The sequence below is a fragment of the Perna viridis genome, chromosome 13 (genome assembly GCF_037379345.1).
Source record: "Perna viridis isolate PV_CMFRI_1.1 ecotype Kerala chromosome 13, ASM3737934v1, whole genome shotgun sequence".
Taxonomy (NCBI): Eukaryota; Metazoa; Mollusca; class Bivalvia; order Mytilida; family Mytilidae; genus Perna; species Perna viridis.
The window spans coordinates 4,805,590-4,827,396 of NC_142457.1; the positions used below are offsets into that span (position 1 = coordinate 4,805,590).

Sequence of the window (21,807 nt, forward strand, 5' to 3'; positions counted from 1 at the left end):
TAAACATTGAATCGTTAAATTACGGTCAGATTTTAATTTTAGGTGCCAATATTTACATTGTAAAAAGTCGGCCATGTTTACAGTGATCGGGTTGCTAGGAGATGTTGTTTACGTTTAAATGGTTTGTCCAAAAACCGAAGAACCCAGAATGCACTTCGGCGTTATTTCGGATATCTCGGATTTATTTTACGCGAACAACGTACAATACCGAGAAGGTGATCAAGCAGACGATTGTCACCGGAGTTCGACGGGAACTTACGGACTTCGTTTGTAAACAAATCGTCCCGTAGAAACCAACATGGCGGATATTAGTATGGGATTTTCCCGTAAGGATTTGTTACGCATGATTTAAGCTAATAAGCGACTTGTTTAGGGAGAAGCCGTTTGGCTAAACAAATGAGCAAGTCATTTAAGACAATTTAAACGACGGTAGGTGTCAATAAAGTCGTAGAAAATATTTTTATTCAAATTTTAACAGTATGTTATTTATGTGACGCCGAGTATAGTTTATGTAAATTAACCTATTTGTAAACATAAAATGAAACTTCATTTGCAATAATAGAGACATTACTTACAATGATCAATTTGTGGTAGACGGGCACCTGTTTCCTATTCTTGGACAAACAAATTGGTAATGGGGCAAGCAAAGAAACAGCTGTGCATATAATACAACTACTTATTTGAAGAGGAAATGCCTGGCAGACATTGTTAATATTAATAAAGTCAAACCGAAACAAAGCAACAAATTGAAGAATTTAGTTATTTTATCTATTACAATACCATCTTATAAAAAAGTAAATGTTGCTCTGTTGATAAGAAAAATGTCAATTTTTTGTTTACATGGTACATTGTAAAACCCTTTTTTTTTCTGGTCTGGGAATATAAAAAGGCTGATCTTCATAAAATTGGGGTAAAATATACATACTTTGCAGATAGTAAAGTATTTTTTTCTTGAAGGAGACCATCTTACTGCTCTGAAAATAGACAAACAAAGTATTTATATATTTCAAAATAGCTTTCGAATAGTATAAACCTAAAATTCCCATTATCATTTTTGTCCATCCCAATACAACAAACATACAATTCCCAAATGTCCATAGAAAAAAAATTAAAATTTATATAGTAGTAACACTAGTAGGACAAAAACAATTAAAATATAACATTATTATTATTTTTTATTATTATTTCTTTCTTTTTTTTTATATTTTTGTTAAAAACAAATAACTATTTAAAGCCGGTTTCCGAATTCACCCCATCCAGAATCCTACATTATCCATCCCATTCCTAATCTTAATCGCTCCTGCTCAATCTCCCCATTCTTTTTTTCTTCACCCTCCCCATGTTCCCCATATCCTATATACCATATAATGTTTAAAGTTTACCCCATACAACTACTGTACTACATATGAAATTGAATATTAATAAAGCTCGATGGATGTTACTATACATAAAGCATGATATTGTTCCCCTACTGTGAGTTTCCTTTCGGTAATCATGATCTATTTGTATTTTTCTCATCTTCCCTAATATTCGATGCTGTTTTAACTTGAAATTGATATATTGCCTCGTTTTAGAGACACGTTAGCAAATAAGAACAGGCAAATTGGCTCAGTTGACTTAGGTTTTAATTACAGTTTACCTTTTTAGGTCATATTAACGCTAATGATAATACTTGAAGGTGATTAAAGAGGCCGCACATAAAGTGACATAAATAATTGAACTTTCCAATTATATTACATTGCACACACTGTCGATCCTATTCAGAGGCTTTTGTAATTTATTTTTATCGGATGAACGTTTATCGGAATACCGTATAGGCGTAGACACTGATTCTGTTGTTCTATGTGATTTTACTTTATAACATTTTGAACAGTGTTGCAATAAATATGAAACAGTTTGCTCTACGCAAATAGCAGTACACAGGCAGAAGCGTAATTTGCAACAATACAAATTCAAATTGGTTTTGAAATGGAAAATATCACTTTGGAAATAATGCATCATACGGAATGGCCCGATAACAATACAAGTCTTCATAGTGTTTCTAGCTTTTATTTCTATAAGGTAAGAATTACTTTTCGAAATATTATTGGGATATTTTGTTTGATAATATCAATAAAAAAGATTGATCAAGGCATTCATGTAAACATTTGAATTCAGAGAAATCACTTGACTTTATGTGCGAACCTGATTTCATTGAGAAACTCATAGCACAAATATCTTGATTTTAATTCTAAACACTGCAAATACATTAATTCTTCAATGACTGTTGTTGGAGAAAATCGGATATGCAGTTTTCATTTAATAAAGATATAGCATATTTAACACTTACTTGAATGTATACCTATTCTGAATCGGTACCGACAAATTTTATTTTTCTCGTCAGTTTAAAGAAATCAGTTTTTGTTTCCATACTTCCATAATTTCAATAAAGAAAGTACAGCAACACCGTTGATTAATGAAGAATTTTATGACATTATTCAATTGTTAGTATAAAAAACATAGGTTACAAACTGTGTTTTCCTTACTTAAAACTTCATATTTCGTTTAAAATTTGGTGCATTATAAAGACAATAACAGTGCTCTGACTTGACAACAACTTCGATATACGAATTCGACTCAAACCGGTGAGCTCATTCTCGCATGTTCCCGCGGTTTTAAGCCTTATCTGTGTATTAGTTTTATGTCATAATAGGGAATAGCGGTTTGTCGACATTTCTCGACGTGTTGGGACGTAAACATAAGGGACCGGATCTTATTTAAGTAGCAGCCTTCCTGAAATTAGACAAAAGGTTATTCATGCATGTCAAAAACCCACCGAATTCTGTTTAATTGCTTGTTCAGAAATAGGTACTGATCACATAACTAGTCTTCGTTTCTTGTTTGGTTGTTGCGCTTTTGAGATAAAAATTATTTAGATTGTACATGAAATTTGCACAAAACAAAAATTATCGTTTTTGATTTGGCTTCATTTGGTAGATTTCTGTGGGAAACCAATGCATGATTTTCTAAAACCTGCAGATCTGAAAGAGTAATCAAGGGAACCAAGGTTATAGTGGTAATCAAAAGAATGTAATCCAGGGACAAAGACCAGACATGGAAAACAGACATACACATCAAAGAACATGAAGTAACTAAAAAACATACATGCAAAGTAACAAAAGTAAATGAGCAACTCGGGCTCCACTAGAAACTGGGAGCATGGACCAGGTGCACCGGTAGGGTAAGCGTCCTCTGCTTTTCTAGAAACACCCGCTGAGTTGCACATAAAAAGTCAAGTCCTGGGTAGACAAACGAGTCCGAGTTGCTCATTTACTTTTGTTACTTTGTATGTATGATTTTAGTTACTGAATGTTCTTTGTTGTGTATGTCTGTTCTCCATGTCTGGTCTTTGTCCCTGTAATACATTCTTTTGATTACCCTTTAACCTTGGTTCCCTTAATTACTCATTTACAAAGTATATCAATAAATGTAGTTTGAATCGAAAAAAAAATATGTACTCTATCTTTTTTTTTGTGATATTTGCACCAAATCATCATATTGTAAACATCAGTCATTTCACCTTCTTAGTCTTTTATATAGTATATAATTGTCCATACAACTACTTGTGAAAACAGTGTAAATTTAGGCTATTACTTGTACCAACTTTCATATTATTCCAAAGATATCAAGTACAAATCGAATGAGATTAATTGTGTTACCCGTACTATTTTTCCAATTGATTTTCCAATTTCTACCCGCAATAAGGGATACAATCATACACTCGAAGATTTGAGATTCCGGTTTGTACCTAGCGGGATTTTCCGTTACAGCAACGGCAGATACGATATTATTTAGAAAAAAAAGAATTAAAAAATCATGCTTCATGAGGTACAGTAAAGTTTTAACATCAAATCATATGTCTTTTTTTCTCTTTTCCAATTGTTGGTGTTGTAATGGCATTCGTGGCGGGTGTTCGTATTAAAATGGCGAAAATGTGACATTTCAAAAAGTACTGAGTACTGTATATGAAAGTTTTACATACTGTTCAAAAGGTTGAGTGAAATAAGCAAGATATGATTGAAGTTATCAACAATTACAGGTCGATGTTTACACTATTTAGTTTGGTCGGATTTACCATACGTATACGGTGCCAGTCGTTCGTTTTTCTCTTGCTATTGCAGAAAACGGGCCTTTTTTGTGCATGAATCACTTATTTTGTATAATTCTTACATGGACTGCTACTTAATGAAATTAAAAGAAAGGTAATCTTTATTCAAACAGGACAGACAAAGGAGAGATTCATATGATTCTGCTTAAAACATAGTATATTTTACAGAATGTGTTTACTACTAGTACTCAATATACCAATTAATTGCAACAAAATCACTTTATAGTATAATATGAAGTAACAACTCTTGAAATAATGGTCTCGATAATAAAGACACTTCTCAGAAGTTTGGTTTTATCTCTATACAAAATCACGAGGATTTCTTTTCTCAAAATATCCTTTGCACAATGTGTATATTTAATGATATAGAAATTAAAGTCACCATAACACAATCATACATTTTAACTTAGAAATATAGGTGTGAGAATTTATTTAATGCATGCTGACTACTTATAATCGCGCACAACAGACGATCCCTTTGTGTCATGCTTGAATGCTATATGTTGCGATGGGTAGTCATACGCTGATGGGTGGAAAGAGTAACCAAGAGGAATCCAAGGACTAAAACCAGACATGGAAAACAGACACATACAACATAGAACACAAATCAAACAACATCATACACACAAAGCAACAAAAGCTAATGAGCAACTCGGACTCCTCTAAAAACTGGGAGAGCATGGACCAGGTGCACCGGTAGGGTAAGCGTCCTTTGCGTTTCTACAAACATCCGCCGAGTTGCACATAAAAAGTCAAGTCCGGGGTAAACGAAAGAGGAAAACTATGAGACGTTAAACAGATCAGTTTTCATGGCGCAGATGGATACACCATAACGATCCACGAGTGCATGGTGACGACCATGAAACTTCTGTAGTGATGATTTCAATCTTGTCGCAACATAACCCTGTTCCAGAAGCATATATGTTAGAATTCTAGCGCAATTCAAAAAGTCTGCATAGTTTCGGCAAGCTCCGGTAAAGACAAATGTTACAATCTTTATTATTTTGACTGATATTGTTAGAAGTATTTTTAATATGTATTTTAACCAATCCAGTACAGTGCCTTCCTCCAACACAAATAAAATATTGTATCCTTTCATAAACGACTGAATGGTCATAGGAGCTACACGAACAAAACATTTCAATTATTAGTCAGTACTATGAAAAACTGACCGCAGTTAATTTCATTTTTTTTATACAAACAAGGCTTTTATTGATCTCTAAAGTCAACGAACTACCACAAAAGGAAAGGCACGGTCATGATTTTGGATAAGACAACTTAACGATTTTCCCTCAAAGAAAATCAATAAAAATCCTACAATTTCATCTTTGCTGGCCTTCAACTGAGTAATCAAGCATATTTTTTTTTATTGTATATTAATATATCAAAGATCATCTAGGTTTCTCTCTTTTTTTTCACTGAGTTAAATATCGTTAAAATTATCATTACATATTGATTCATATATAACAAGGCTATAACATTTTTACGAAGCCTTTTCTTTACAAACACAACATATTTCAGGATTCTAACATCACACACGTGATTGATTAATATATGGAACCACTATTATGATTCGGAATGTGTACTGCTTGACAAAAAGCCAAGCTAAACAATGCATTTGAAATTTTATCTTAATTAGCCGTAGCCTATTGATCGTTATACGATCAAACTGTTTGTGGAATTCACTTGAAGAAACTATTCTTTGAACTTTCTAAAACATTACAAAGTAAGTCCCAAGACGATTATTGTGTATCCTGTATCTTATTGTTATAGAACACTTTTAAACGGCATTTATATTTGTCATATTAGTTGTCACCCATGTTTTAAGGTTATAAGTTATACAGTTTATGATACTTGTTGCAGAATGACTTAAACATGTTTTAGATAGCAGTGATTGATCGATTGGAATGTTCCCTGTACATGAAAACAAAACCTAGCCTATGAAATATATTTCCTCCCTCCAAAACGTCAGAAACTGAAGTATCAAATCGCTAGTCACAATATTAAAATCATTATGCTAAAAATGACAAAAGAATCTTGCTAAAGACTGTGGTTAAGTACAATGTTTTTCTCTGCCGAATGAATCCGTTGACGATGTGAAATTAGTCACGTTATTATGAAATAATGACTGATGAAAGTTGTTAAAGTCGGTAAAGAATATCATAAATGATTCATGTTCGTTAGGTCATTCCTAGCATAGGAAGTTTGCATAACCTTTAGGCTTATCTACGATGCAACGACTGTTTATACGCTTTCCTTCAAGTGCTATTACTTACGCGCCATATTTGTAAATACAACATGCGTCTGAGTTTTTTGGCTAATCCGTTCTGTATATGTATCAAATTGAATTGAAAAAAAAGTTCGTATTTCAATTACCTTTATACGCTAAAAAACTGAGACATTTTATGTTTATAATCAATTCTCCTTTATTTACTCATAAACCTTTATAGCTGATCCGATAGAAAATATATCATTTTGCTAAATACTTTAGATTCCGCAATAAAGATGACGTTTTATCTTCAAACAATTCTTGTTTCTTGGATTTGATACACCGCATCTACCCAAAATAATTTGAGATAAAGGATACTACATCTGCTCTAACAGATGAATGGTAAGGGAAAACTATTGACCAAACTTTACGACAAACGTGATGAATTTTCATTCAAAATTGAATCTGTGGCAACATCCTTTCAGCTCCTGCGTATGGAGTTTCATTTCACAACCCTTGCTTGCTGTAACAACACAGACTTTTTATATCGCGTTAGATTTCTTACAATTCGGCTTCTGAAACAGGGTTATGTTGCAGGTATCACTGCAAAAATTTTATGGACAATCATCAACTGTGGATCGTTACGGTGTATCCGCCTGCATTTGAATTTCCGCTAGATCCTTGGTTCCCTTCATTACTTTTCCTTATAGTATTTGTATAGATGAAGTAAACTTTCGAAAATTACAAGTAATTATCTTTTATTATAAATTTTGAGTTTTACAACAGAACATATGGAAGGTGAAGAAAACCCGAACACTGTTTTTTTCGGTATGTTTTGCACGTGCTGATATGCGTGACGTTTGTATCATTCTTATATGAGTCAATTACATATTTTTGTTTTTATCAGTTACGGAAGTAACGGTGAATATTTATTAAAGTTGTTATTTACAGCGCAGCTTAAAGGAAGATTCGCTTTATAAGTACTTCCTACAATGGTAACATGAGACAAATATTTATTTCATGACGTCATCGGATGCAATTATAATAATATTATAATAATTAAAAAAAAACAAAAAAACAAAAAAACAAAAACAAAACAAAAAACACTAGAAGCTGTTTACCTCAATGATCTCATGTCTCTAAGAACATTTTATTTTAAATCAGCATTTGTATTTGACCTCAGTTGATACTTTTGTGAATGGTTTCTCATATTACTTTAAATAGGTATGATACAGTGATTCTAGAGTATAACAGTATCGTCTTAGAGTTAAGGATTGGTAGGAAGTCGAAAGGTGTAGGTGAACAATCATTATATGAATAAACTCTGATACAATTTTTAATAAAATTTTACATGATCATATTGTAGATCATATGTATGTGTATCCCTTTATTTCAATTAGTGGAATGCTTTCTATGTAATTTATGTAATATCAATTTTTTCAGTAAAGTATAAGACAACACCCATTTTTTTTACAAAATATGTGTGTGTGTGTCCTGACACCCTTTTCCATGGACATACTCTCAATGATCTAATTTAGTTGTATATTAAAAAAATGCGGAAGTTTATAATGTGATCGACAACCCCATTACTGTGTCTTCCTCATTCAATTATTTTTCATCATTTCATTTCTGTTCTTGATGGTAATGTCATGATACTAATCAATAGTTCATTCTAATTCTTGGACTCTCAATAACTAGTGTCTGATTCTTTCGTATTATAATTTGATGTTATAAGTATCGTTTTGTTAAACATCTTGCTTGATATGATTCATTACATACTTAATCTTGAGTAGCACTCATTAAACTTTTGAATAGTTATTCTAGTGTATGTTTCCCTAGAAATAATGTACGTTATGATTAAATTGGTGAAACCGTTTTATAATATTTGGCAGGACACTTTTCTTTAAAAAAATACTTTCGATTACACATGAAGTAGATTCTATATTTTTACAATCAATATCGACTAAATATAACCTTGCTGATACTTTGAGTGTTGTCTCCTGCGTATGATGTTTTGTCTCCTGTCACAAGTAACGTGTTTGCTGCTTGCGTGAGATCTGCAAAAAATACTTACTCATAGATTCCCATGATCATAAGGTAAAGATATATCAATTTTTTTTTTCTTAAAAAAAAACTATTGAATGATTCCTATCGTGAGCATTAGCATTATCTAAGGTAAAATATGCTTTTCAGTAGATTAGTTTTATGTTACAAAGACGTATTGCATTTTCCCTTACAATGAGGATGATTTTCAGCAACTAAGTAAACTAAAAACGAATTTAAAAAAAAAATAACTTTAAGGGAATAAACATATATGGCGGAAAGAATTAGAAATAAAACTACAAAACGTGATATATTGAACCAGTTTTATAACGAAATCACTTATACATGTGATAAAATGTGCTTTATCGTATTTTTGCTCTCTGTATCTATCAGTGACAAAAAAGTATCCACGCAGCTAATTGTCAGAAGTAATTAGGAATTTGCGCTTCGAACAAGTCCTCCTTGACCAAACAACAGTTTTTGCTAATAACATCGACCATGAAAGCATTTGGCACCATGTGATTTTTTCCTATAACAATAATATAATTGACAAAACAAAGTTGTCACGATCACAGGGTTTTTGTTACAAGAAAGTCACATTTTTATCATATTGTAGTATGAGCGTGTATTTGCAACCCCCATTCCACTTTCTCCATCACAGAGCATATCATACACAAAGAATTCTTTCAATTAAATATGAAATTCAACGGTAATTTGGTTAAAACTGTTGATTTTTTTCAATCGCCAGATAAACGATTTATCGTCATATTATAATATAAGTACCTCTCTGTCTACGAATCAAGCTAAAATGTGTAAACGTCATGAAAAATAATCTCCAGAAATATTCAACACAGTTGTATATGTTGCTTGCAAAGAAGTTGGTATATCACTTTATCATATAGATAACAGTGTTCCCAGTGTAATAAATTTCTATAGTTCACACTGTGAGGTAAATTCGGTAATTTCACTCTTGGACTTTCTTCAGCCAAAACGTCACAACTTTGATATCAGTCCGCCAATCTCAAAATTAAAAGATTATGTTGAAATTATCGAAAAATTATGACGATAATAATAATAAATAGGATAATAATTTTTTTATCGTGAATACCCAAAATATTATCACTCGTGCCAAGTACATTTGTAGATTTTCGTGGAACTCGTGCGCGGAACACGTTCCGCACACTCGTCAAATCTAGGCTTTTTTCCGGCACTCGTGATAATATTATGGTCATTCAGTCTATCAAACTAATTTTTTATTAGAAGTTGTAATGCATGGTGGAAAAAATAGTGGGAAAAGGTTCCCGCATTTTATTATAACATTAACACTAAAAAAATATTAACATCATCGATGGTTCGGAAAGATGAATGACATAAATTCGAAGCAAAAGTTAGGAAAAACTGACTGATTCTTCAGATTGAACTAATATGATCATCAAATTTCAGGGTTACCATCATTTTGTTATCAATTGATAGGTTTGTTGAACCTGAATTTGTTTTTTTTATTTTTATTTTTTTTTTTTATTTTTTTTTTTTTTTTGTATGCTATATATTGAAATAAAACATGGTTAACTTCAAACTATGGACAAATATAGCCATTCACTTTGAGTGCTTGGAATTATCTTGCTGTGTCAGCAGCGTCAAAATTTTGTAAGCTGGTATAAGCCGACCTTTTTCTTAAATCAGAAACCATCTATTTGTGAATTAGCCGCTTCACGACACATTATTTAGTACAAATGCTATTTTTCATTATGATATGTAACCTAATTTTGCAAAAATAAGATGATTATTATTTAAATTTCTCCTTATCTACAGAACCACTCTGCCATTTCGTTTATCAGGCATTGTTAAATATCATGACACCAATGCTGTATTTATGGTTTATATACTTAAGACAAAATATTGCGATAGATTTATCTCTCGTTTAAGTTTGTATATCAAAGGAGAGGTTATGAATAATATTTTCATCATTAAATTACTAGCCTCAAAAAAATAATTGACTGAGCGTCATTGCCCTTGAAAATGTATGGTAATTGAATTTCATAAAGAACAGTTTTATCATAAAAATCTTGTACTATTCTTTGGACCAGATTATTTCTTAAATTTGTGATTGATATGTTAGATATATTTCCTTATTCAGGCTTTATCCACGGACTATTTACTTTTGATTATTGATCGAATCCTCGGTCCGTTAAATAATCTTTGTAACATGTTTTTGTTTTCTTTGTCATGTTAAAGTGTGGTTATACCTGTTAGAAATTCATTCGAAGAACACAAGCTCAATTGATTGAGCATATAACTGATTAAATAGAAATATAGACCAATTCTAGAAGAACAGTATCAGTCGACATGTAACAGCTGAGTCCGCTGATCTCAAGGGATACAATTGTCATGGTAACGTTGCAAATTATATTATTCGATTTTGGGTTTGATTTGTAAAAGGCCATCCCGCTCTGTATAACTGTCCCGTAAATAAATTATTTTTACATAGTATTAGTTTAAGTCGTTCAATCTCGTGACTGAAGTAATTGTTAAAGTTGTTTAAACCTGTTGTGTTCGGCACTATAATTCAAGTGAGGTTGACAATACAGCTGCCGTATATAAATCAAAAATACAACTCATGCTTTAAGAATTAAAATTGATAATTTTCTCCTCCATTAATTTGCTCTCGAATATTTTTTTGTGAAAGTAAATGTGATTTATCATTGCGTGTTACTATAGGTTTTGTAACAGTTGTTCTGATTCAGATACAATATGTAGGTAGCTTGAAAGCTTGCATGTTTTCTATATATCTGTTTATATGTATTAATTATATATGTCGATATAATTTTGCTAGATGACAGAAAAATATGTTCTGCGTATTCGGTATGATCTACCTTAAACATGCACAAATTCGTTCTGTCAGAAGTGACGAATTTCGGAAAGTACGTGCACAGTTCGGAAGTGATTGTTTGAACTTTAAAGAAGTTTGATAAAGTCTTGCATATTCCCATCGGTGAGGAGATCAATGATCCTACAGCATAACGGTGCATTATCAACCAAGTCAGGTGTTATTTGAGTACAAAAAAGCCAAGTTCATCAAAACCAAATCTTATATCATGTAAAGTTAAACACTTGTGTTTTGAAAGGGCAATATGACAATATGATAAGTTTACAGGTGGGTAATACCTACATTTTCTTTCTTTAGATTTTCCAAATTGTGTACGATTACACGTCGGATGAACAAATATTTAAAAGGAAAAATCATTGCTCAATTACAAAGCTGTCGCTATGCAATGCATATACATTAACTTATTGAACCCATCCGCCCTTTTAATCTTACTTAATTGAACGCATTTTAAAATGACCCTACCAAATAATATTAAAAATGAAGATCAGTTAAACGTTTAGCATTATAAAGTATAAAGTAGTTAAGAACACAAAATGCATTAGCAATATGGCGAGGTGCCGTTTGTGGAACAGGACATGCTTACCCTTCCGGAGTATCTGATCACTTTTTTATGGGAAAATTTATTCTAGTACTTCGGATTATTGTGTGACGTTTAGGTTTTATGTGTAATATTTCAATCCGGTTCGCTACATTGTGTATGTAGATAGTCTCATATGTTCAGGCCATGTGAATGATATTGGCGTGTTCGAAGTATCCCATTGCTTAGGGTTGTTGTTTTTTTTCCTCTCTCTTTCTTTCTTTTTTTTTTTTTTTTGTTTGTTAACATCGTCTAATTTATGATACTAGTAAGCTTTGTTTCAATATTGAAAGATCCATGGATTTTTAAAAGAACTGGATTTCACAGGGAAATGTCATACAAATTTCCGTTTCAGTTTTGCATCGATGAAATTAATTAAAAAGACTCAGAGCAAAATGGGTGGGTCTTACCACCGGGCACTTCCCCTTGGATACGCTATTGTTTAATTTGGAGTTAGTTTTCCCTAGTTTTGACATTACGTCACGTGCACTTCTACTAGTCTTTATAAAGATAGTAATGAAGCTTAAGTAAAGTGTTAATGTTAGGGTATTGGTAAAGTTCATTTACAGTTAGACTAATGTCTTTACAATAGGGTGAAAAACATCCAGAATAATTTTATCTGCAATTTGGAAAGTATATTAAATTGATGGCAAATCATACTGTATAGTAAGTTTCGGCTTGAAGACGAAACAGTACTCTGTTAAAATAAATATCTTTATTTAGACTTCTAGATCTTAAATCACGCAAATATTTCAATCCCTCTGAAATTAGAACCAAACTGAAATTCACAACAAAATCGATTACTTGCTTGATATGCAAAGAACAAAAACGGACATCGTGAAACACTTTTGAAATTTGAAGAAATTTTATTTGATTATTGATAGTTCTGATAATGTATAAAATGAAAGTATTTGACATTTACGTTCTGTAAGGATAGGTTGGTCATGCAGAGTATCTTAGAAGCTTTATTTGTAGATAAAAACAATGATATTGGTTTCAGAGAAGGAATGATTAAACATGTATCATCATACGGTTATTTGTACTTTAGATTCGGCACATAATGTAAACATGCTCAATAGTCTAATGCATAGCATGAATACTTTAAGCGAATGTTGCTCTGAATGATTGTTATTTTATCATTAACATGTTCTAAACTGAACCGTTCCCAATAATACTTAAGCTTATAATGATTTCTTAATCATTGAACATTGTTTATTTAACAACACTTTAATTCAAGTACTGTGGTTCGATTAATATAAAAGTGCTTTGTTACTTAGCAGAGTACGCTTACCCTACCGGTGAACATGGTCCATGCTTCCAGTTGTTAGTGGAGTCCGAGTTGCTCATTTGCTTTTGTTACTTTGTATGTACGATTTTAGTTAATTTATGTTCTTTATTGTGTATGTCTGTTTTCAATGTCTGTTCTTTGTCCCTGGATTACATTCTTTTGACTTCCGCTATAACCTTGATTTCATGTATTACTCTTTAACAAACAAGGAGAGTTAAAGCTTGATCATACCAAAACCATTTAAATGCCAGTCACATGTAATTATGTTACACAAGGAAATCATCTGCATGCACAATTATAAGGGCGAGAAAATCTCTCGATTTGAATCGTGATGGCTTTGAAGAGTAATCAAGGTTATAAGTTACTTTTGTAATTTAGATACTTCATGATACATTCATGTAGCATTATTTCCTGTTGATAATTTTGTTTGTTTCTTTTTTTACGTTATCTACAGCCCGAAATGTATTGCTTAAAAGTAGAGATGATGGTAAATTTATTTATTTATTAATTTACTAATTTAAAATATATGTATGAATAATAATCACATCCACGCTAATTAAGAAAGATAACAATTGAATTAGTCCTGTTTGTTAAATGGATGAATTGGTCAATGGCGGACTTTTACGAAATTGTTAATTCAATTGTATCTAATAAACAAATTTGCATTGTATCTGGTCGAGAGCAGTCATATCAATTTATTGCTAAAGGGCCTACTCGTATTGTAAATTTGATCGTGATAATATTAAATGATTTGGTAATACATTATCATACTGCCACACCCAGGAAAAATACAGGAATCGTTGTTGTTGTCTTTGATAGGGAAATTTCGTATTTCGGGAGCGATATATGCATTAATGATGTGATTGTTTGAACTTTCATTGCAAAAGCATATCGTGTGTGATAAGATGTTCGCATTTTGCCGTTGGTTGAGATATCAGCTATAAATCAACATAACAACGTTAAATATAATTTGATTACTTAAACTATATCCTTTCTTGGCAAACCTTAATTCAGGATAACAAAAAAGAGCATGTAATTGACAATATGCTTTCTGTGCTTGCACAAAAAATGAATAAAATACAAAAGAAAACTTATAATAAGGAGAACTGCTTTAAGATCTGCGGCTCTTAGTAATATTTAATTTTCCGCAAGGTTCCCCAATATACACAAGACAAAACAACGATGTCCTGTAAAAAAAACAAGTGACCGTCTTTACGGAGTAAATTTGACACGAACCGAAGCAATGCAATATATACTATAAAATAATACGTTCTTAAAAACACATCTTCTGTGGCAGAATTCATTCTTTTTAATTTTTTTTTTCGAATGTAATGTGTTTTGTTTTTTAGAAAAATATATAACTATAGAAATTTTATGGGTTTTAAACGGGATTATAGAATGAATAAATTATACCATTCATGAGATGTTACATCAGTTTTCAGGTGTTTTATTTTGACTCTCAAACGTCTCGTACATTTTTTTGTGTTTTTTTTTTTTTGCTGCAAATACATACTTTATAAAAATAACAGAAAAAAATGCTAGATTGATACACATCATATAATGCAATATGTTTTATGTTCTCTATCAAGAATCCTTCGATTTTATATCTTAATGATGTTATCAAAGACTTGCCCGTTATGTGTTTTATCCAATATTCACGTATTAAGGTCGCGTTGTAACTCTTTGCAGAACACTGTTATTTAATTACACTACGACGACTCTTCTTCATTTTATATTGTTTTCAGTAAATCCAATTTCCAATTATCATTTATTCTTGCTATCACGACTCATGATTTTGTATTTAAGTACATATTTTATTAAGTAAGATGGGTTTTACTTTCTTTGTCATTAGAGTAAATGAAGACAATAAGACATTGATTAATACAAGATATTCATAATACGATTATTATCGACACGATCGTGTACCGTGTTTGTTAATCGTACGAATTGAATGTCGTACTTCAGGAACGTAAATATTGCGGTTTCATTTAATATATTCTGTTTAGGTACTGGAAAAAAGAAATTTCGTGAATCCGGACTATGTTATTTGGAACTGATTTTCCAGATAATGAATAAACGTTTTAGCAGATGAAAATACTTTTGAATTGAAAAATTAAGGCGCAATTGTTAGATGAACGAACATGAGAATTATATTTTGCTGTCAATTTTGCCTCAGAACATATGAAGAGAAACCTGTACAGGAACTTTCTTTTATTTTGACTTTGATATTAGACAATATTTATACAGGTACAAGATAGCGGTTCTTATGTCTGTTAGAAAACAAAAAAAAAATAAAAATAGGAAAACATTTACGAGAAATCATTTAAAATATTTTGAAGTATGCATCATGAACTGTATGACATACCGGTATATTTCAAAATGCAGATTAGACAAGTAATGTATACATGTACGTATGATTTAATCGCTTGGCACAGTATACACTCTGCACTATAATAACTAACTTTTGCAGCGTGTCATGGTTTTTCTCTCCTCTCTCGCTAACCGTGGAGCAACTCTAGAAAAGCTAGGACGCTAACCTTACCGGTGCACATGTTCTATGCTCCCAGTTTTTAGTGGAGATCGGGTAACTCATTTACTTTCGAGTAGTTTTTTTTTTTTTGTTTTTTTTTTTGTTTTTGTTTGTTGTTTTTATTGTTGTGTGTGTCTGTTTTTCATGACTGGTCGTTGTCCCTTGTTTAGATTCTTTCGGTTTCCGCTAGAATCTTTGTTCCCTAGGTTACTATTTCGTATATATAATTTGCGGGAGTCCGGCTTGAACTCATTACTCATCTACAGAAAACTTGTGTAAAGATAATGTATTTGACCCCAATTTTCCTTTTGTTTCGTGAGAATACTACTTATCAGGGGTTTCTGTAGTCATGATATATCGACTGACAAAACTGTTTTGAAAACAGGAAAGACCATCTCCGTAAATGACACTATCATATAAATTGAATGAACTTGATTAAATGAATGATAAAACAGTAACGGACACAAACACAATTACTCAAATTCATTGTTCTGATAAATTGCTTGATGACAGAAAAGAAATTAAGTTAATCCCCTTAAAAGGTGTAGTCATCAAAAAAGAAAATAAAAACATAAATTAGAATGTGGTCAATTATCTCCTTGAGGAAAATGATTTGAAGAAATATTACAAATTGTACATTCAGCTTTACCATGTATGTCACTCCAAATCCGCAAAAAAAAGAAAAAAAATGTTTTAAGTAAAAACCAACATTCTGTTACGTATTGAAATTAATTAGCGACTGTTATACAGTACCTGTATGGGATGAGCGATATTTTTCATTCACTATTTTTTTCCTGCACGTAACTTTTTTAACTTTAACAATGTAACTGATTTTAATGTGGTATTAGGACTTGCATCTCTAAGGTTTTGAACAGATTATGTGAAGACAATCACTGAATTAGTTATGACATTTACTTCAGTTGTCCTAATACCTTCTTTGACAGTCAGTTCATATGGTCCCACATGATTTGATGGATTTATACTGTTAATACACTTCCATAGACATTTAAGATCTTTTGAATTTATAACCATGTTATCACCGTATATTTTCTTCTACTCTTCAATTAAATGCAAAACACTATTTCTCCAGAATCTATGTTCTGTCTACAAGTCCAGAATATGATATTCATTTTTCTGGCATATATTGCGTCATCATTATACCACTCAGGTTGCTTATTTCGTTTGATCATTTTTTTTTGCGTTTTAATTTTATGAAAAGTCTATATGTTATATGACTGAAAAAATGATTTCTATTATCTTTTATTTTTCTGTCGGTACAGTTTCTGTTTTTATGCTCTTCCATGGAAACGCAAGTCACCTGGTAGCAATTCTGTTTTCTAATTGGCTAAATACTGATAACTTAGTGGCGTACGAAAACAAAATTAATCGAAAATTGTGTGTCATGTGTGTATATATATCTCTTGAATGAAATGTAGAAAATTATAAGTAAAAGAAAGAAAAAAAAAATACTGCGTCGACCATATTTTTATATAAATTTCTGTAATCCTTGTTGGTGCTTCTATAATTTGATGACGACCAAAAGTCTCTTACATACTTATCCATTTAGTTGGTTATATATCAGGTACCATGAAATGAATTATGAAGCAATTTGTTGTTTTATATATATTTTAATAAATTAATTGTAATAATATAATCATAGATTTTCCAAAATTATTTAGTAATAAAAAAAGCATTACTTAAAATATTGTATCCATAATTAATAACGAATTAAGAACAGAATGAATGCACGATCGTAACAAATCCACTCGAAAAAACATTTATAGCAACAACAATCTGATTTTGTTATTTCCGGAACTTCAAGTGAGAATGAGACACATACAACAGTAAAGATATAACGACACACAAGACAATTAAGTACACTGTTGCAAAATTACACTCAGAAATTTATTCCCGATCAAGTACAATTTGAAAAGCGACAATTCATTACCTTAATAATAATAGGACTTGACAGATGGGACATTAATACTGGTTCAGACACAAACGAAATTACTTTCAGTGTTGTTAGAACAAATCAGAGTTTGACAAGATGACAGGTTTTTGTTATTATTGTATAATTGGATAAACCATTTAAGTCGTTGGCCATACAATTGTGTCTGAGAATGCACTCCTAGAAACAAATCACGTTTGTATAGGAGTTCAATAAGTACCGGTAATGAAGTGGATCTAATAGGCCAATATTAAATATAAAATAATACACTTCAGAGATTGAGTTTGGCTTGCCATGTTAATCGGCCATTTTTATTAAAAAAATGTCTCAGACACTGAACTGATGATTATTAAAGATATTTAACCATTCTATTATCCGATATCATTTAAAAGTAATCAAGGGAACCAAGGTTATAGCGGTAATCAAAAGAATAAAATCCAGGGACAAAGACCAGACATGAAAGACAGACATACACAACAAAGAACATAAAGTAACTAAAATCATACATACAAATTAACAAAAGTAAAGTATTTAGAAATTAAAAATATCTTTCCAGTATTTTTCCAGTCAATTATAATTACTAAAGAAGTTAAATAAGTAATGAAGGAAACCAAGGTTATAGCAATAATCAAAAGAATATAATCCAGGGACAAAGACCAGACATGGAAAACAGACATACCGACAAAGAACGGAAAGTAACGTAAATCGTACATACAAAGTAACAAAAGCAAATGAGCAACCAACTCGGACTCCACTAATAAATTATAATTATATTTTAATCTATTTTCAGGCGCCGTTACTAGCTGGTTATATATTCCTTTTTTTACTAATTGTCTTTGGAAACTTGTGTGTTCTGACCGCGATCGCAGTTTCAGGACAGGGCAGAAAGACCAGGATGAATTTCTTTATTATGCATTTAGCAATTGCAGGTATATTTATAATAATTTTTATTTTGCTTCATTTGTTAGAAAAACATTTTAGTGTAAAGGATCCTTACCTGTTTCGTTTTATATTTTGTGTTAAAAAAAAACGATTGATTGTAGCCCATAAGACAAGACACATAGCAGATTAACACCTTTTTTTTCGGAAAAAAATAAAGAAAGCATAATTCGAATGTATGTAGTTCTACACCATTGTTCATTGTAATCAAAATGTTAAAATATTGTATACGTAGCGTATTGACTCCATTATTTATGTCACAAATGACACAATATTTTTAAAATCATAACAATTACATATAACTTCATTTATCACTCAGGGAAACAAAGTCTGGTCAAGAAAGTCAGAAAAAAATGAAACACTGATTTTGTTTTATTTGCTCTAATAAGAGTTATAAGGAATATACGATTCTAGTGTAACTGAATGAAAAGGAAGACATCGATAGCATGTGGAAGCTGAATCATATTGGTACATTTGCAAACACAGACAATGCATGTTTTGTTGGAAAAAAATGAAATCCACGTGTCGTATTTGAATATCATGCATTTTCCAGATAGAAAGCTTAACATTACACTTTGAAAATACCAGATCTATACATTCAATCTTTCAAAAACAATTTAGAATAAAAGTGCAACAGGAAATGCACATTTTAAATAAATGTCAAAACCTTATCTCATACCCTTTATCTAATGCAGTCATGATGTAATAATTTTTTTTCAAAAGACCAATGACATATTCTGCAAAATAGAAATATCACGAACTTAGTCAATTATGTTCCGTTAGAGAGTTTATATTACCGTTGCATTTTCCAAATGTTTGCAAAAAAATTTCAAAACAAACACGTCATAAACAGCACAACAAGTACCATAGTAAATTTCAGATAATACTCATAAGTTTACTTGATCCTTTGACTGGCCATTATCTGTTGTTCCTCAACATAATTGGATGATTTTCATTCGAAATTGAGATTCCTGGCAGACCCATATTTAGATAAAGCGTTTTAATCTCAATGTATATAACCAAGTGAACTGCATATGGTATTTGATCAGGTATTTGCCATTATTAATGGGAAAACCAAACATATTCCTTGATATTAACTTCAACACTTTCTGATACATTAACCGATTTATGCTTAAAGCTGGCATAATGATTATAGTAGGTGTACCTGGTGCTACGTACATAAATTGCTCCCTCTAAAGTGACATACAGTATGTCTGAACAATCTCGATTATTATCGCTAATGAAACATAAAAAAAAAAAAAAAAAAAAAAAAAAAAATATCTATAATGAAAGCCAACGCAGTGTATTTTTTCCTTTTTTTTAAATTTTCTAAATTTTATTAATGAAGCAACACATAGCACGCAATTTTAATTTTAGATACAGTTATTTAATTTTCTTATTACTTTTTTTTTTGTTGAACGCCACTAAGTTTTTAGTATTTGGCCAATCGGAAAACAGAATTGCAGTCATGTGACTTGTGTTTCAATGGAATAGTGTTTGTAGGCAGTTTTAAAGTCAAAGGGTACGAAGCGAAACTATAACGACTGCGTCGGAAAAAAAATCCTGTGACAAAACGATCCGTATCAACAGCTCGTCTTTATAATAGAAAAATAATACAACTCTTCATTTCAGATTTTCTTTAATCATGCGTTTAGCAAATAATAAATCGAAAATAAGAATATAAATTGGTTTAGAAATGAAGTAAATATGTTACATGAATAAATTATTCGTTTGTTTTTCACTAAATGCCGACTGGATGTTTGATTTAGAACAAATGAAGCATAAAATATATAAAATATATTCCTGTATATTGGAAAATGTATTAGCAAATAAATTCCATATCAAAACTGGATTAGATTTTACAATTATTCCGATTTATCACGAATGGCAGCAATTGAGACCGATGATAAAGGAATTGCATGTTTTGGTGTCAATCTGTAGGCAGTTTTATAGTATTTTGGTTTCAAATGTAATATAACTATACTAGTGCATTAGATTGCAGAGAGGTTTTTGAAAACCTAACATCTTATTTAGTTTTAACCGTTTTGTTATCTGATTAAAATAACTTTACTTATAGAGATTATCATTCAATAATCACGTGCCCTTATATATATTTCATTTCATATGAACTTTCTTTTTCTAATGTATTATTATATTTAAAGCATTCCGTCAACTTTCGCTTCTCTTAATGAATGCGGTATTGTTTGGATGTTTTCAAATTTTAAGTCGCCAATTTGAGCACAATATAACTGCATCTGAAAAAGAGTTCAAGTCATGACGCAAATGAAAAAGAGACTCGAAAACAAAATAATATTGTTAAGACGTCGCTTTTAAATGATGCATATCAACATGTTTTTTCTTTGATAAGCCTGTTATTTTTTTGTTTTAAGATCTGAGTGTTGGCCTCTTTTATGTGACAACAGAGATAGCTACTGTAGCGTTTAACTATGAATGGGTTGCAGGAACATACGTGTGTAAGCTGGTGCATTATGGGAAAGTAAGTTGCACTAACATATAACACATTTTCGAACTAAATGTTATAATTCATGTTTGATTGCTGTTTCAAATCGACATGATTTCTTTGCTGTGATAAATATTTATAGAATACACAACATCTATTAAATGCATGTGTCAATTTAGAAATCAACTTATTTAAATGTGAACATTTCAATTTGAAAACTCTACATCGACATCGCCATGATCGACATGTCATGGAGAATGATGAAGGCCATTGAAACAAAACATATTGGCATAATTCAAAAATATATACATACATGTAAAATGAAAGGTTTGATGTTACCAGTTTGTTCATCTGGAATGATTTATCGAATTTATTGAATTAATCTTGTAATAAAAAACAAATTACAGGGGACATGGACTAAAAAATCTTTTATCTGCACGCTTTATTTATACTCGGAAGATTTCCCGTGATTTTGATGTGCTTAACTATCTTTATTGTTAAGTTACCATCGATATTTAAAAAAAAAACGAGTATTAATTCGAACGTTTTAATCACATGAGCCCGATCAGTTTTTGTATCGTGCAGGTTTAAAGTATCACAAATGAAGTTCTGTACGAGCTATTACAGTAATGTAATTGACATGCCTATTGACAACACGCTTCAATGCCCTTTGTCCTCTGTTTCTGCGATCTGTTACTGCCGTTAATTGCAAAGGAGCTTAAGGATAACCTTGAATAGATTGAACTCTTCTGAAAATGATTATGTTCATTAAGTACTC

General features: G+C 31.3%; 1 protein-coding gene across 3 annotated transcripts in view; it reads left to right on the forward strand.

The window, feature by feature from the left end:
* The first annotated feature begins 262 nt into the window (after positions 1-262).
* Positions 263-21,807, forward strand: part of LOC148599330 (cardioacceleratory peptide receptor-like) — a 30,596-nt gene continuing 9,051 nt past the window's right edge. For 2 of the 3 annotated variants that reach the window (XM_088559234.1, XM_088559235.1), the window contains exons 1-3: positions 1,810-2,061; positions 18,420-18,558; positions 20,959-21,065. In XM_088559234.1, the coding sequence (XP_088415360.1) occupies positions 1,969-2,061; positions 18,420-18,558; positions 20,959-21,065 (339 nt within the window). In that variant the 5' untranslated portion in view covers positions 1,810-1,968. Of the gene's footprint in view, positions 430-1,809; positions 2,062-18,419; positions 18,559-20,958; positions 21,066-21,807 lie in introns of those variants that run through there. The other variant, XM_088559237.1, reaches the window with a different exon arrangement.